Genomic DNA, 17,383 nt, shown 5'->3' on the forward strand with positions numbered 1-17,383 from the left:
ATAGTCAAAGAATAAAATTAATTATCTTATGTAGATGGCACGATGACGATAAAGGCAATCATTTTTAGGATAGAGAAGAAAATTTTATGCTCTTCTACATGTGATTATTTTTTCCAACGAACTCTTATTTGAAAAAATTCTTTAACAAATGTAGGTTTGCTAGTAGCAAAGAATGAAAACACTGAACGAATGAATACAAGTAAAAAGCATTAAATACCCTACATCACCCTATTGCTATTCATGTAACGATAGTTCAAAATACGGCTAAGGTTTTATGAGAAGTGGTTGAAAAAGTGTTCCAATGCGAATTTCACTTTTAATAGCGTTCGTCCTTGAGCCGAAACACGTTAGTGTATCAAATTTCATCAAAATATCGCAAAAATTGGCGGTCTATAGTTTGAACACAAGACAAACATATGGTGGGACGGACAAACGGACCGAGAAGCTTAAGTCTATTCAGAAAGCGATTGAAAATTAATTGAGAATTGCTTCTAGCTGTTGCATACATCCATACAAACTTAATACGCTCGTATACCATAAGTGATATAGGCTAGGAAAGGAAAAAAAAAAAAACAAAAACAAAAATAATCTTAAATATACAATAACGTGAATAAACATTTGTTACTAATAATAAATAAATAAATTTAAAATTTTTCAACTAATGAAAAATCCCTACTTTTGTTCTTTTCTTTAAAGTAATTTCAAATGGGTATCGTTTGCTCTATCATGCTAGATAACTGACAGTGAACTTGTTGCTGTTAAAAATATTTTGAAATAAATGAACAACGCTGCTCTACATATATAAATAAAGTCGTATATAAATAAAGTCGTTCCACTTATTCATGGCACATGTAGATATATATGTGTGTGTGTGTTTCTGTATGTGTATGTGTATATATATTGTTAATTAAGAGACGGTAGACTGCGCTGGTAGTGTTGATCTGTTTTTATGTGTGACCATCAAAAGCAGATACGTGCTTAACTTGCTAATAAAGAGGAGAGAAATAGAGAAATGTTCGAAAAATATTATATTTTTTACAAAAAACATAGCAAAAAAAAAAAAGAAAATTGAAAAAAAGATTTGAAGATTTATTAAATATTTGGCAAATAAGAAGAATATTTAATAATATATTTTCTTATATATATATATATATATGTCATACATATGTTCGCATCGAAGAGAAGAAAGGAAAGTTTACCAGAGACGGCAAAGCCCATATATTACAATGGGTTTGCAATGAACTTCAATGCACTTTTTCGTTGCCGATGTATCTAGAGCCCGCCAAGAATTTGATGAAAACCTTTCTCTTTATTATTTTCCAACTTAATGTTTACATTGATATATATATATATATATATATATATATATTTTTTTTTTCAAACTCAATCAATTCAATTGCATTAGTACAAGAAACTAAAACTTGTTGCAATTGTTTATTAATTCAATAATTCATTTGTTAATCCACAAGTTAAGCTTGCAGTATAGGCAATAATGTGATCGCATCGGTCCATTAACGATGCTTTAGATTTACTTAGAGAAAAGTGAAAAAAAATTTACAATGCATCTGCCTGAGTGGCCGAGTAGGCAAGAGTCTCGACTAGGTTTTTATCAAGCCGAAAGTCTTAGAATGCTAGGGCTTTAAGACTTTAGTCTTAGAATTTATTCTCTGGCTAAATTTATAATAATAATAATAATAATAATAATAATAAAAATAACTTTACAATTTTTTGCTTTTTATATACAAAAAAAAACAATCTTTTATGGACAGATCATAATGAAGATCATGCTGCGGCTCTTGAAAAGCTATGCTTCTTTTCCTTGACATTCCGCGCTGGAAAGGAAATTTTTCACTTAGTTCAAACATTTTCTATAAATATAATTCGAAAGCTAATGAATATCGTGATCGATTTTTACAAAGTTCAATTTATCGGAAAAATGCCACGAGGCTCGCTGGAAAGTCAATGCTTGTGGGTTTAAAGCTCAAGTCTTAGTTAGTGAGTATTCAGTCGGAACAGGCATAACACTTATCGATTAAGCACAGATCCAATGCACTGCGGCCCGAGTTTCTCAATTATTTTCGCTTTCCTCTCTTCTTTCTGGCCGTCACCGCGTTACACGACTAGAGGACATCCTCTGAGTGATTGCTCATTTAAAAAAATAAACAAAAACCTCTGCCAAACTTTCGCTTTCGAATATCGCTACCATTCACATGAAAGGTTTGCTTTTTCCACCTGTAATCGCATTTCGTGCTTGTCAAGTTAACTACGGTTATACTTCAAACACTTGGTACAGGGTTCTCCCTGACTATATATTCGCAAAATCTGTTTTTTACACCATTTAAACGCCTCCATAAAATCATTATCATATTTATTTATTTATTTATCAGAAAATAATATTATCAATGAAAGCATTAAGTAAATATTTCACTTTTCTTCACTGAAGCTATTTATTTATTTGCTAAGCAAAGAAACGGATTTAAGCGGTTCTTCAACTTGACTAATATCTAAATAATAAAGGTCTTCGTAGAGAAGTAATGAACGCATTTCTCGATGATTGTTATATATATCGAAATGCTTTCCATAGGTTGCATAGGGGGAAACTTAACTGGAGTTAGCCGTTTTGATATCTCAAGGCGTTAGTTCATCCCACGATGTTTAAAGATCATCTAATGTTAGGAGAAGATTATTATTCAAAAATAAATCTCGTTCTTATCCCCAATATTTTCTTTCTTTACCAAGTGCGTGGCACGTACCATCTTCTCGTTGAAATCCCATATCGTAAGCATTTATTTGTTTAGATTTGCATTAAAAGTACGCTAAAGAATTGATCGCGATGAGAACATCAAAGCGATGATGTTAATAGCAAAATTTTTCCTTACAAGAGCAATATTTTCCCCTTTGCTCTCTTTATAGTTCCATTTCGTACTAGCACAGAAGCCTTACGATAAACGAAGTTAGTTGTGTACTGTTCGTGATTAAATGTCTAAATGAAGCGTCAGAAGTGTCTTAAAAGGGCGGACAATCTCAAACAGGTCTCAATAGGTTGACATAGGTTGTTAAAGGCATCCTATATATATATATATATATGACAAGTGAATCAATCCATTTAATGGGTCGACTTATAGTCAGCATCAAAACTTTGAAAATATCTTCAATGTCTTGTTATTGAGCTTATAATAGCAATTGAATTGCGTTTCTATTCTACGTTAGCGTTGCAAACATTTCAACAAAATAATATAACATATGAAGATGAATGTTAAAGAAAGAAAATGAAAATGTCTCCGTGACATATGAAAGTTTATTTTCCATTAAAAAATAAACAAAAAAAAATGAAAAATAAAATAATAAATGAAACAATAATCATAGCTAAGAGAAAACTTTTTATTTAAATATTGTAGTTTGTCCGAATTTTCACAAAATATTTTAATTTTAATTTCTATGTTTCAGCAACACTTTCAATTTCAAGGTTTCTATTATTATTTCTCTTGTATTTAAAAAAAAAAAAAAAACAAAATAGTTTAAAAAACAATTTTGCAAACGTTGATTGCATGATGATATCCGTTCGTGTTTGCACCTGACGATTTATCGCGTATCGGGCGCTAGTGACCCAAACTTAAAAATTATAAAATCACTTTGACTCTCTCCTTTAACAACGCGACTCGAAATTAATTCTCCCATCACAAATATTTTACGCAAATAGAGAGTGAAGTTTTCAGGCGACGTCTGGAATTTTAAATGAACTTTTTTTTTTTTCGTTTTTTTTTTTTTTTTTTTTACATCATAGCGCGCATGTTTGTTATATGCAATGTGGTTAAATTGGTGGTAAACTGATTACATTATACTCAAACAGTATTTAATATTTTACTGTTGTACCCATTACAGGAGTACATTAGATTCAGAAAATATATGTAACGCATAGCAAGATACCTTGTAAGGTATAATATATATATATATATATATATATATATATACATATTGATGAACAACGAAATCGATTTAGCCCGAAAACGGTCTGTCCGTCATCCGTCCGTGTTTAAATCGCGATTACAGCTTGTCTGTCATATTTTTCTGTTGCTCTTAGCGCAACCCCCCGCTATATATATATAGATGTATGCGCTCCCGCCCATCAATTTGTAAAGAAAAATGGAATTGACGCGTTTTCATTAATTCTGGTTTCAAAGTTGTAAAGCCTTAGAGAGTTACGCTACATTTTTTTTTTGGTTTCTTTTTTTATAACAACTCTTTATCAAATTCACATCGGATTAAGAATTCATCTTTAGATTACATATACATATGTAAAATATTCATTTGTGAAATGAAAATAAATGAATTCTTTACAATGCCGCCGAGATAGAGTTTCGCGTCTGCTCCTTCTGGTCTTAGTTAATACATTAGTTTAAGCTAATTACTTTTTATTATAATCAATATTGTTGTGTATTGATAAGATAATATACTTAAACTGATATAGCCAGTGTAGCTAGTATTGTGTTGCCTATTATCTCTGTTATTATTTTTAAACTTGGGTAAGGATAAAAAAAAAAACCATTTACCATCACTTGCGGAAGTTTATGCGGATATTTGCATGCAATGATATTTTATACTTTTAATGTGTAACTTCTTAGCAGTGAAGCAGTGAAAATTAATAGTAATTTTGTTATTTGTCTATTAATTGAATATGGACGATTTGGACGGGATAGGTTCATATTTCAAGTAAAAGGTTATAATTTTTGATATTTCAATGATCAAGAACAAGAAGAAAGTCTAACAGAATCCATTTGAATGAATGAAGATGAATGAAGAAGAAAGACATTCTGCATGTTTCTCTGTTCGAATTGTTTAGAAACATGTTTTTTTTTTTAATTATTTCATTAAGCAAATCGATAAAAATATGCATTTATTTTATTTAGATCGATTGGCTATATATCGATCATTTATTTATTTTTTTTTTATAAAAATATTTCCCCGTTTTAAAAATTACCTTAAAAAATTTACAAAAAATAATTGGAAATGAAAACGACTATGTATGACCATCGTGTATATAAAATAATTCGAGTCCGCAGGTCCATATGAAAGGCAAAGTAAAATTATCGCGAAATAATTCTTAGAAAATTCATTTATTAAAGTATTGATCGAGCGAGTTCATTAATTCATTAATTTTTGCAAAATTTTACTCAAGTTTTTTGCTTAAGTCTTTTGAATTTTTTCCTTTTCATTAAACAAATCATTTATTAATTAAGTATTGAACTTTTCAAAATTTCGATAAAAAACTGTAAATAAATTTTAAAATTTTATACAAAATTTTTGTAAGCCTTCGTTATTACGATCTTCTCAATATTTCTTAAGCAGAAATGAATAGAAATCTTGAAGAAAAAAAAAAAAAAAAAAAAAAAAAAAATCATGAAAATTACCAACGAGTATAGCGTTGAAATTTTCGCAATGATCTTTTGACCGAAGCATCTGAAGTGGCGACTGGCTGAGTTTCGGCGACAGAATGCTGTTTATTATCGTCGTTGTAGCTGCCAATAAATTGAGCAAATCTTTTACGTTTTGTTGTTGCGTATTGATCGGAGGCTTTTAGTAAATTGCCACCCAAAACGACAAAGCCGATATTGTCACCAGCTTTATAGGACAGATCATGATAGCCAGCATCATCGCGATAAGAATATGAGCCGACAACATTACCTAAATTATCGGACGATTCGGAATGTGAAGATTGCTCCCCTCGATAAGCGAAGCTGTATGGACGCTTATATTGCATATCCGGCTCATAGTCAGGCTCGGATTCTGTTACTGCTTGGCTTAACGACAAGTTATTTAATTCTGTTACCTCTCCTAGCGTTAAAGGCTGCTGATAATGATGATGATTTGATGAGCTGGAAATCGATACAGCCGTCGATGATTCACTAGAATATGGCAAACTTTCGACATTTGCAATATGTGGTGTGGTGGCCGTTGGCCGGCGCATATTTGAAAAATGTAAAGGATATTCTGAATTTGTTCCTTTTAAATTAATAACTTGTTTTTGGTACAATTTCGCTAATGGTATAATCTCTGGCTGAAATCCTTGTACGCCAGCCCGATATTTTACCATAAACGGTATGCCTTCGTTGTAATACATATAATAACCTTTCACCTCATTTGTGGCATCGGCGCTTTGACCACTTTCCATGCCGGTTGTCGTTCGATAAGCATAACGATAATCACCATTTGGTGACATATAAAAATACGAATTTGCCTTCGATAACTCTTTACCAACAACTTCGGCTATACATGATGCATTCGTTATAATTTGTACAAAATAAGTGATTAAAATGCAATAGAAATTCATTTTGCTTGCGCGTTCTTAAACACTTGTTACATCTTCAACGCGTTCAACTTAAAGACTATGATGTAACCTGGAACTGCATTTCAAATTTATATGTAACGAATTTTGAAAAATCTTAGATAGATTTTAACCACAATTTGTTAAGGTTTAGAGGTTTTTCGTTTTCTCTTATTGTCTATTTCGTATATATAAACTGCGTGTGAACTGCTTTAGATCTGCTTTCAACGCATATCGATGTAAATTTGTATCAATACCACTCATCTGAGGTTATTTGAAATCATCATTAATGTGTAATTGAAGATAAATGGAAAACATGGTAAAAAAAAAAAAAAAAAAAAAAAAAAATGCGACAAACAGATTTTGTAAGAACATTTGTAATGTGTACGAGTGTGTGTGTGTGTGTGTGTGTGTGTGTGTGTTATTGAAATGTTGAGAAATAGCTTTGGAAAAAAAACAAAAAAAAAAAGAGGCTCATTATAATTACAGTAAAATAATAATAACAAAACTGAAAAGAAATTTTCACATATCATATCGTTTGCTTGCACACTTACATACACATGTAATATATATATCCACGTTAATTAAATATAGTTTTAAAGCGCACTACCCGACGACATATTAATGTCATGCATAGAAACGCATATAAAACCTAATACATATGATTGTAAAAATTGCCGACATATGTTTCGTGTGAAACGCAGTTAATACTAATCGCTTGAGCTCATTCACAATATGCGTAATTTGCTTCACGCTTTCTTCTTTCCCTTTGTTCCATCTGTATATAGACCTTTCTAGGAAACGCTTACAGTTCTCTCTCTCTCTTTCTCTCCCTAGTTCATTCACAGTATAGATTCCCCATCTAAATAGAATCGATGACTGGTCAATGCGATGCCAAGCTTTTCATTGTTTATTAACCCATCACGTACTCTTATGCAGTTTTTTAAAGAGAACATTTTTTTTTTTTTTTTTTTTTTTGACAATTGACAATTTCTTCTTCAGTCTTCAGAGTTCAATTGACTCTTAAAGTAAATTGTAAATTAATTAATATTAAAACTTAGTATAAGTACAATAAAACAAATAAGAAGGGGAAAAAAAAAGAAAAAAGAAAAAAAAAAACATGTACACAACTAGCATAGAGCCACACCCACAATCGGTACAGGACCAAATTGCATGTGAACTGCTAAGCCATCGCAAACATGCATAAGATTGGCTACCGATAATAGTTAATAACAATTAATTTTCGACTTATAATGACTTTTTTAGGTTAAAAGTTAGTTCAAGTACGACATAAGTAAATCGCGAGTATTAAGCAATATTGCTTTAATGGACTTTAAAGAATCCGTTAATGAGAATAAGTGATAGACGTCATTTGGGTTCTTGCAAACAACTCTGAGCGGGCTAAACAGTTCGTAATTATATTTGCACTGACTAAGCTTTATCGAGATAAAGTGCCTAGAGAAGCGGTTAGGGACGGGCGAGTCAATTGTTTATTAATTTGATTACGAAGCAAACCCGAAGAACAAATCTACGTTTCTCCAGTGACGGTAAGGATAACAGATGCAACCTATATTCATAGGGTGGAAGAGGGGCAATCGGGTCCCAAGCCAGATAGCAGAGTTCGCGTTGTGCCCTTTTAAATGTACATTAAACCAAACATGTGTCATCTTGATCGATAATCTTGTGGTTTTTTTTTTTTTTTTTTGCTTAATAAAATCATTTTGCCATCACTGTAGTAGGATTATTCCAATTACTGGATTAATAACTTACCTCTTAACGTAGCTTTCGTAGGCCGCTCTTTAGAAATCAAATTTACTTTCCGTTATGCAAGGCTTTCTTTTTCTTTTTAATTATTCATGAGTTCTTGTCTCTCAAACGTGCCGGGGTATAATTTTATAGGTTAAATTTTATAAAAGCTACACAATTGGAAAAATGTTTATTTAGAAAAACGTTACTAATATTTTCCTTTGATCAAATGCACTGAAACGGATTTAACTATCGCTAATAAAAACGACGTTTTACTCTACTCAGAGTAACGTCCGTATTCTGAGCAATATAACGGAGACGACACAAGGCATTTTTGTACCCTACACCGGTTATGATAAAATGCATTTTATAGTAAATTTGTGCAAACATATGTAACAACCAGAAGGAGTTGGGACGGACTCATCGTTTATTAAGCGGATCGATCACTTTTTTAATCGAGCTGAATCTATCTGTCCGTCTGATGGCTGCCCATATATTCTTGTGTTCAATCTACAAATCGCAAATTTTCGAGATATTCTGATAAATTCAGAATTCCACAGCAAATTGATGCGAAAGCATTGCAATAGATGGGAAAATTCTTTGAGCCCTTTGCCGTATAATGCTTTCTATGGGAGCTGAGTTTTTGTACGGTAAAAAGGCATAATTATCAATTTTCAAGGTAAAAATTCGATCACAATGATTTATCGAACATAAAAACAAATCTTATCGATTTTGGATAACGTACGTCTATCTTTTTTGACTCCATATGAGGATTTTAGTGAAAAGCAAGCTTTTATAAGCCAAAGAGGTATAATTTTTAATATTTTTTGATCAAAATTGATCCATTGGAGCAATGTGGAACATCAACATTAACGGTAGTGAATATACATCACATAGGTGTATTATTTGGCGCCACCTTGCAAAAACAAGGCCCTCATATGACGATAAAATCTACTTTGTAGGTTTTTATAACGAAAGCAAGGGGAAAATAATAAAATCTTTGGTAAGCAAGTTAAGTTTGTTAAATTTGGACCACTTTAGTGGACGTTTTTAGCTTCCTCTCAGATGAGAATTTCCATGAAAAGTTTGCCTCTGCCTAAAGATAGTGTATAATTTTTGTTGTATTCTTACATGCTTGATGAAATGATGTAGGATATGTTTAGGTCAGCCTCCCCCGACTGCAATATTTTCATTTAACAAGATTGATATTGAAACGATTTATTGTGACTATTGCATGGAAATACCAAAAATTGATACAAAGTCGCATTGTTTTTATTAATCATTGAGTGAGCAGTCGATCACAAATTGTTCGAGAGTTTGCTATTTTACCACAATTGTTCTCTCCCAGCAGCGCTGCTTGCAAATTCACAATTAATTCCATTGGTCCACTTGATGTTTTTATCAGATTGCTATCGTGAATCAATTTTCAATATTTTATGATGAAAACATGCTCATCATTGAGCTCGTAAAGATGTCAATTTTCATAGAAACGGCTATATGGAAAGAGGTTCAAAAAAGTTTGCGCTATCCGATCCAATCATTTTTGCAGCAATTTAAAATCCCAAGGTACTACTACTCTTGGGCTGTAGATTGAAAACAGAATGACAGACGGACAAACAGACTCGATTAAATCGATTTAGAATCAGTTTCGCTATTATACGAGTTAGATCTATCCTAAGTCCTACTAGATATTGCATATGTCCGCACAAACCTAATACAATCATGCACCACAAGTAATATACGATATAAAAAAATATTAAAAATGGAAAATGTTTTCTATATAACAAATTTTCCAAAACAGATCTTTATACGAAGCGTCCTCGGAAATATAATTCGATTCAAATCGTTTTCAATAACGTGTTGACCAAAAAGGGGTAAGTGCACTAAATAGTTTACATAGATATCAAACGGTAATACGGACAGACAAAATCAATTCAGAGTCATTGTCTGAAGCGCTAGATCTAGTTTAAAGTAAGTATAATAGAAGTTCTAATCGGTGTTGCATACGTTTGCATAAACTTAACGCCATTTCGGGTTAAAACCCGATCAAAAAGCATTATCCGATTTCTAACACTTATCGTAGGTACTCAGTTCTTCCACATTCCTTTTCTAAACACGTTACTAATATTATAAGCGGAAAGAGTTCCTTGACAATGAATTTGTGATCGAAATTCTTTTGCGTTTTCATTCAGGATTATTGAACTTTTCATTAGATGCCGATAAATAGCAAAAGTTTCATTTACTTATGCGCTGGGATCGATTTACGGTTTTGCGTGAGGTTATCGAACCTATCGTACGATATGGAAGACGTGTTGATGGTATTACTCGATTGCTTCCATATAACGGATTTGGGCTTTTCGTTCTTTTGCAACCACAAAGACATCGGTGGGGGAATTGAAATCGAAACTGAAAGAATCGCTTGACTATTTCACTATCGAACTAAAATATGATATTTTACATATTCGATATCGGTGAGACACCCATAATCCTAAATTCTAAAATGTAAATTCCATATTAAGTTCGCTCGAGCAAACGACAACCCTCAACTGACCCTAGTTCTTTTGCCCAAATATTGGAAAATCTTTTCTTTTTTTTTTTTTTTTTTTTTTTTTTATATAAATATATATATATATATATATATATATATAAATAACATTCGACTTAAACAATGTTAATTAAAAAAATCGTGTTTCCTTAATAGTAATTTCAATATTAAAACTGCTCGCAAAAGTTTTCCAGCTTTTTCTCTCTGTCGGTAAATACTGGTTTGTAGTAAATTTTCTTACAACTATAGTTATATTTGAGATTCGCTTAAGTAAAAAAATATGTAGCGCACAACTAACTTCTACGATAAGAGGATAACGCTTCGTCCCCGTCTTCCAGTGAAGCGTTCATATCAGCTATTTCATCTTGACGCAAGGCTTCCGAAGGTGATGGTACACGACGACCACCTAACGGTATAATATCAATGTTTTGTACATGCGCTCGAACGCTTTGACCCGGCGGCAAACCAATATACCATTTGCCAATATTTTTAATCACTGTCGAATCACGATGTCTTTCAACCCAATCACGTTCACGATCCAATTCAAGTATTTTACGATTAGCCGTAATTAACGGTGGCAAGGAACCACCTACATCGTCGTCGTTGAGATTGTAGTTATCAACCGAGAAAGCAGAACTGCTTGAAGGAGAGGACGAACTTACTGAATCTGAAGGACGTTGATAACTATAACCACTACCCCGACTTGAGCTGCTTGAGCTGACACGATTTCTGTTTTGCGTATTTTGCGTATGCTGTTCGATGCCGACGGAATTACGATTGCCGGTTATCCGAGGACCAGTAATTTTATTCGATTCGCGTTCGCTCATAGCTTCGCGATCAGTAGTACCACTTCCCCGGTATTTGCTATCACCTCGCTGACGATTAGCAGTACCGATACGATCAGTTTTTTGCCTATTATTACTTTGATTGCCTCTGCTATTTGTGCTTGATGTGTCCTCATGATGAGCTTGATTGTCTTGTTTATTGGTTCTATCTTTCGGGTCAACTGCATTAGGATCTGAAGTTTTCAAATAATCACCTTCAGTTTCCTCGTCCCTAGTGCTCGCAACACCTGATCGACTCGAACCGCTAGAACTGCTTCCTTTTCTTGGGGAACTGCTTGTTTCACTGTCGCTTGAACCCGTACGTGAGCTTGAACCTCCCAATCTCAAGCCGCCTCCCGCGCCACGACCAAAATCATTAGCCAATCTAAAGTCTGTATCACTCAAACGAAAATCCGATACAGATGGATTTATATGAGTACCTGGACCTACTCTATTCTGCACCACACGATAACCGATACCAGCACCCGCTATATATTCAACAGTTCTTTGAACACCCTTATCATCTAGAAAAGAATACGTGCCACGCACTAAACCATCCGATGCCCGACTCTCGGCACGTCGATGATCGGGACCGGCTGCTATAAGCTTGTAAGCTCCATCTGGACCACGTTGTACAGTCATTTTACCACGTGTCTTAGGATGAGCTTTATATAACGGTAGAGTGTAACCTACCCGTGCTGGATTGTCAGGTATCGCATTTGACACTTCGAAACCGGTACCAGCGCCCGCTGCATACCGTACGCTATGCCGTTCTCCGACATCATCCAAGTACGAATACAGACCTAGTAAGCCAAAATAAGATAATAGACTTCGAAGACACTTCGTTTTTGACAAATGTGCTGAACGAATAAACCCGTACCTCTAACGCGACCTGTAGAGTCACTATCTTCTGAGCGCGAATGATCAGCGGTACGAAAACTAAAACTATAGGATGGATCATCATATGGATCAGCTAGGGGATCGTCCGGCGAGCCTCTGGATCTAATCGGATACTGAGCCAAATCGGTTTTACGATGAATTTTCGGACCGTTTGCACGAAATCTGTTAAGATAAAGTGAAATAAATAAATAAAAAAAAAAAAAAAGTAAAAGTGATTACATTATGCTTTCTCTACATAAATATTGCATACATTAGAATAAAATTATATATAAAGTCTTGCGTTTACGCTTCATAAACCGTTAGCAGGAAAATTTATAACAAAAATATATAAAAAAAAAATTCTTAACTTTTGCGTGAAAGAAAACAATGGTTGTGGTATGTGAATGTGTAAGTGGCAGGCAACTAATATAACGGATATACAGAACATTGGGTTAACTCGGGTTGAAGTCGAAGCGGACAAACAAACAAAGCAAGACGTAGCGCTAATTTAGTTGCCCTCTTGTTTCATTGCACAGATTATGCAACACATTTTACACATTTTAATAAGAATTTGTTTATTTCATTTTTCTTCCATTTATTTTTCAAACATTTTTTCTTAATAAGCCGAAATACCGAAAAATTTAATACCGGACATTGCATGCAGAAGAAAAAGAAGAAGAAGATGCAAAAAAAAAAAATAAATAAATAAATAAAGCAAAACGAAACAAAAACAAGGGAAAACAGAGCATTTCAATAAATAAACAATAGAAATTTGTGTTTGTTTTTGCTTGAAATTGAACTTTATAAAAACAACAACAATATATAATAAGACAAAGATACAAATTGTTTAACTGCTTGCTCTACATGCATGCAAATAGAAGAAGACTACAAATAATCCATAAAACGGTAGCATCTTGATAAGCGTGTTAGAATCGCTTGATTTATGCTTCAATAAGTCGGCAGGCGCATAAGTGTAGTGCAGCTGATATTATGGTGCATAAATGTATGTGTGTTTGTTTGTTTATTTGTGCGGTTTTTTTTTTTTTTTTTTTTTTTGTTTTTTTTTTACTATTCAAAGTTTCGCGATAAAAATCTTTTTTAAAATCGGGTTTGTGTTGGTGTGTTTGGCATTTGGGGATATTTATAACAACTCACCCACGTGGTCCCGCTGTATAGACAGTCTCTTCAATTTGTCCAGTAGCCGGATTACGTGAACCATAACGGCCTCGCACTATGTTGTCTGGAGAAGCACTTGCGCTATGATAGAAGCCGCCAATGTCATCATTTGTATGTCTGACCACATTAAGTGTTCGAGTTTTGCATTTATATATATATATATATATATATATAAATATATGTATATAAATACATATTTATTCACATGTAAATAACGAAAAGAAAAGAAAAAACGCAAGTACTATGAAATATAAGTTGCACTGGGAGGCAAACAACTGTATAGTAAAGCTTGCATAAATAATTACAACTAATACACACGCACACACAATATATAAATGATTTAGCTAAATATGAATACTTTCATGATCACAATTTTCCCTTCTCCTAAGCATCGCCCTCAAAGCGAAACTGTAACTTTAGAGCGGAATGTTTAAAATTTTTGAACCAAATCCCTTTCCCTCCCGCATTCATTAGTTAGGCTCATCACATTACCATAACTTAAAATTTAATTTTCAAAATTTCCTGCAGTAACAATAAACGTTACAAACTTCGATTTGCTAATTAAGGGCTTGTTGAGTGGATCAACGTGTCTGAACATTTTTTATACGCATATTTATAAAAATTTCACTCCTTCATCTAAACGGACTTAGCCTTCCCGATCTCTTTATAAATAAGAAATCCAAGGATCGTCGTTGTGAATATTGTTTATAATTCTCAAGCTTATTTACTTACTTCTAATCATTTAGGAGTATCGTATGGCTAAATAGTTTCAGGGATCTCACATCTCCCCTATTTGTATCTTCCTACTCCCTTTTGTCTATCACCATCGTTCACATATAAAGCATATCCCATGAGCGATCACTTATACAAAAAAAAAAAAAAAAAAAAATTATTTTGGACAAGAGGGGTCTTGATCGCTTGTTGGTCGCATTCATAAATTGAGGAATTGAGCAATTGCAAAAGCCAAGACGTACGAAGAAAGCTAAATAAAATCACGTCTTTATGTTTTGTCTCTGATATACGTTATATATATGTGTATAGGGGCTACACATAAATCTCACGTAAGTTCTATACATTTTTTAGAAGTCAAATCATGTTTTCGACACAACCATGAATAAGTGCTCGATAATATTGCATAGTTGTGCTAGACAACTATTGTTGTACGGCACATTTACGAACATACGAAGTAGGAGACGAATGACCGTGCAGTAATGCACGCGTGTCGCAAAAACTCAACTTTTCGCAAGAACATCAACATTACTAAACTGGCTTCCAATAGAAAGGTAGTTCTAAGTGCCTCTTCGTTCAAAAAAAAAAAATTTCTTAAGAAGGCTTTAAAAAATAATATTCTGAAATCTTTACAATTATAATATACGTGTAAGAAAAGAAGAAGATGAAAAAGAAAAGTATAATTATTAGAAGAGTAAGTAATAACTGCACTGTCCGTTTGTCCTTTTATTTATAATATTAAGAAATCCATATATAAGAAAGAATATATATACATGTGTGTTTGTGTGTGTGTGACTGTGTGTCTGTGTGTGTTTGTATAAATATATGATCAGCGTTTGTAAATTTTGTTTGAAAAAAGTACATAGACGTCTGTCCCCCTCAATATCTCTCTCGTCTATTGTTGCAAGACTGACGGTCGTCGAAATCGAGATTGAAAACTGAACTTTGGCAAGTATTAGACGTGAAAACGTATATGATCCGATGATAACTACAAAAGCAATAGGAAAAGAATAAATTTAGCTTAAAAATTCTGTGAAACTCCGAAGCCAGGTTTTTATCACTTTGAACTCAACTCGCTATAGGCGCTATATTGAAAGATTATTACAGCAAGCAGGTGTATAGATGTCTAATTTATAATTGGGAATCTATGAAACGATTTAACCAACTTTTACGCTTGTAAACTTGGCGTTTCACAGCGCACAGGCAACGAGGCTATAAGATTTCCGATGGATATATAAACCCATGTCGTTCTTTCCAAAAAAAAAATAAAAAAATTTAATTTCGTTTGCAATAAATTATTTCAGAAAAAACTGGAAGGTTTCGTGTTAAACTCGTACTCTCGGAATTCATTCATATGTAAAATTAATCACGAGTCAAGTGTTAAATCTCAGCAGTCACTTTGAATTTTCGAAAGGCGATAATTAAAAGAAAAAAAAAATTTTTGTTAGAAACATCCTCTGTCATCCCATCAAAGTTGTTGTACGGATAACTATTATGGGTCGAAGGGAAGAATGTAATAAAGTTTAAATATTTTGCATTATAGCGAAATTCTCAGTTTATCTGTCAATGTATGTGAGCATGTTCGAAAGTTGACACTTCAATCTGCAATTGATTGCTTCAACACTTCAATTCACATAAGTGGATAGATCGAGAAAATCTGACAACAAAACAAATAACCAGTTCGCAAATGAACGCGACCATTCGTTCCATAACACACAATCATATCAAAATTATTTCAAAAAAAAAAGGATCAATAAATATATATATATATATATATATACATATATATATATATAGAAAAGTTTCATTTATCTTTATGACTTTATGACTTATAACACAAGTACCGATACGCACGATTTGATTTAAATTCTTACTAAAGTTACATATTTCGATCAATCCCAGGGCTGATAATTATCGTAGCAGGTGTATTGACATGCTGAGAGTTAAGGGAAGAAAAAAAAAAGTCTTGGACATCCATGCGGTGGACATCCATGCGGTGGACATCCATGCGATCGCGGTCGCTTCTCAAAGCGATATTATGTTTGTCATTTCGAGATAGCCATCGCAACATCCTGCATAGACTTATGATCAAGTTTGATTCAAGTTTGTGAGTCAAGGTAGCCATAGTAGTTGTTCATTCGTCTCGCGGTCGCTTTTAACGTGGCATACACCTATTTATAAGCCGCAGAGAAGAATTGAAAGTAAAAGTATTTTGGTCCCCGATCCGAAAAAAAAACTGCAACTTACGACCTACGGCAAATACCGAACGAGAATGTGTTGTTAAATATGTTGTTAGGGATAAAGATAAAAATCATGGTAAATTCTGCTGCAATCGCTCAGCCGATGATGCTAACTAAGCTAATGGTTTCAATAGCAAATCAATTGATAATATTTTTCACTTTTTCCATCATCAGAGAGGTAGCCAAGCGTTAGCCCCAAAAGCGAGCATGTCTTACTTGCATTGCTTACTTGCATTGCTTTGCTTTGCTTTGCTTTGTTGCCCTTTTTTTCATTTTCTTTTTAATATATTTTTTTTTTTTTTTTTTTTTTTGTTCTTTTAATTGATGAATAATACGTGCAAACTAAATTAATAACAATTTACCGAAAGCGATATGAACCATCATCGTTAATGGTATTGTAATCAATATCACTGAGCACTCCCGCGTAGAAGCTGCACATAATTAATAAATTTGCTAAATATCGTAATGATAACATAACTCTTTTTTTCTTCTTTCTTTTGTTTTTTTTTGTTTTTTTTTTTTTGCTTTTTAAATCCTTTGCCTTTTTTTTTTTCTTTTTTTGTAATGATGTGATGTTAAATTAATAATTTTTATTTTAGATCCATTTGAAAATCATCAAAAAAAAAATAAATAAATAAATAAATAAATATATAAATAAATAAAAAAACAATAAATAAATAAAAATTAATTAATAAGTTTATAAATTTTTAATTATATAATAATTTTATATACTTATAATATATATATCTATATATATATATATATATATATATATATATATGTATGCATATATTTTAAGAAAAGAACCGTAAAGTTTAAGAAGAACAAACCGACTGACTGCTTTCTAATACGGTGGCCACCTATTTAAATAAGATTCTCAGTTATGTGAAAATAAAAATACACAAAAAAACTAAGATTAGAA

The 17,383-nt window shown here is 32.8% G+C and overlaps 2 protein-coding genes across 2 annotated transcripts in view; both read right to left on the bottom strand.

Annotated features, from left to right (window-relative positions):
* The window catches only part of LOC119632452, a 29,720-nt gene extending 22,845 nt beyond the window's left edge, over positions 1-6,875 (bottom strand). Inside the window, exons 1-2 of the mRNA XM_038025367.1 lie at positions 6,871-6,875; positions 6,580-6,581 (exon numbers count right to left, since the gene is read on the bottom strand). The gene's annotated coding sequence lies outside the window, so the exon portion shown is untranslated. The remainder of the gene's footprint in view (positions 1-6,579; positions 6,582-6,870) is intronic.
* Positions 6,876-10,763: 3,888 nt separating this feature from the next.
* LOC119631885 lies at positions 10,764-16,939 on the bottom strand. The gene is made up of 4 exons (XM_038024442.1): positions 16,824-16,939; positions 13,472-13,609; positions 12,318-12,499; positions 10,764-12,240 (listed from the first exon to the last, which is right to left on the bottom strand). Exons 1-4 carry the CDS (start codon positions 16,934-16,936, stop codon positions 10,907-10,909), a joined length of 1,767 nt encoding a protein of 588 aa, XP_037880370.1. The 5' UTR covers positions 16,937-16,939; the 3' UTR covers positions 10,764-10,906.
* Positions 16,940-17,383: the final 444 nt, after the last annotated feature.

The sequence above is a fragment of the Glossina fuscipes genome, unplaced genomic scaffold, assembly GCF_014805625.2.
Source record: "Glossina fuscipes isolate IAEA_lab_2018 unplaced genomic scaffold, Yale_Gfus_2 1, whole genome shotgun sequence".
Taxonomy (NCBI): domain Eukaryota; kingdom Metazoa; phylum Arthropoda; class Insecta; order Diptera; family Glossinidae; genus Glossina; species Glossina fuscipes.

Bases quoted from the DNA above. Each gene is read 5' to 3' on its own strand.
- LOC119631885 (XM_038024442.1), bottom strand. From the start codon at position 16,936: ATGTTATCATTACGATATTTAGCAAATTTATTAATTATGTGCAGCTTC. The intron at 12,500-13,471 runs GTGAGTTGTTAT...TTATCTTAACAG, and splicing joins TATACAGCGGGACCACGTGG to ATTTCGTGCAAACGGTCCGA. The intron at 12,241-12,317 runs GTACGGGTTTAT...TTGGCTTACTAG, and splicing joins CTCTACAGGTCGCGTTAGAG to GTCTGTATTCGTACTTGGAT.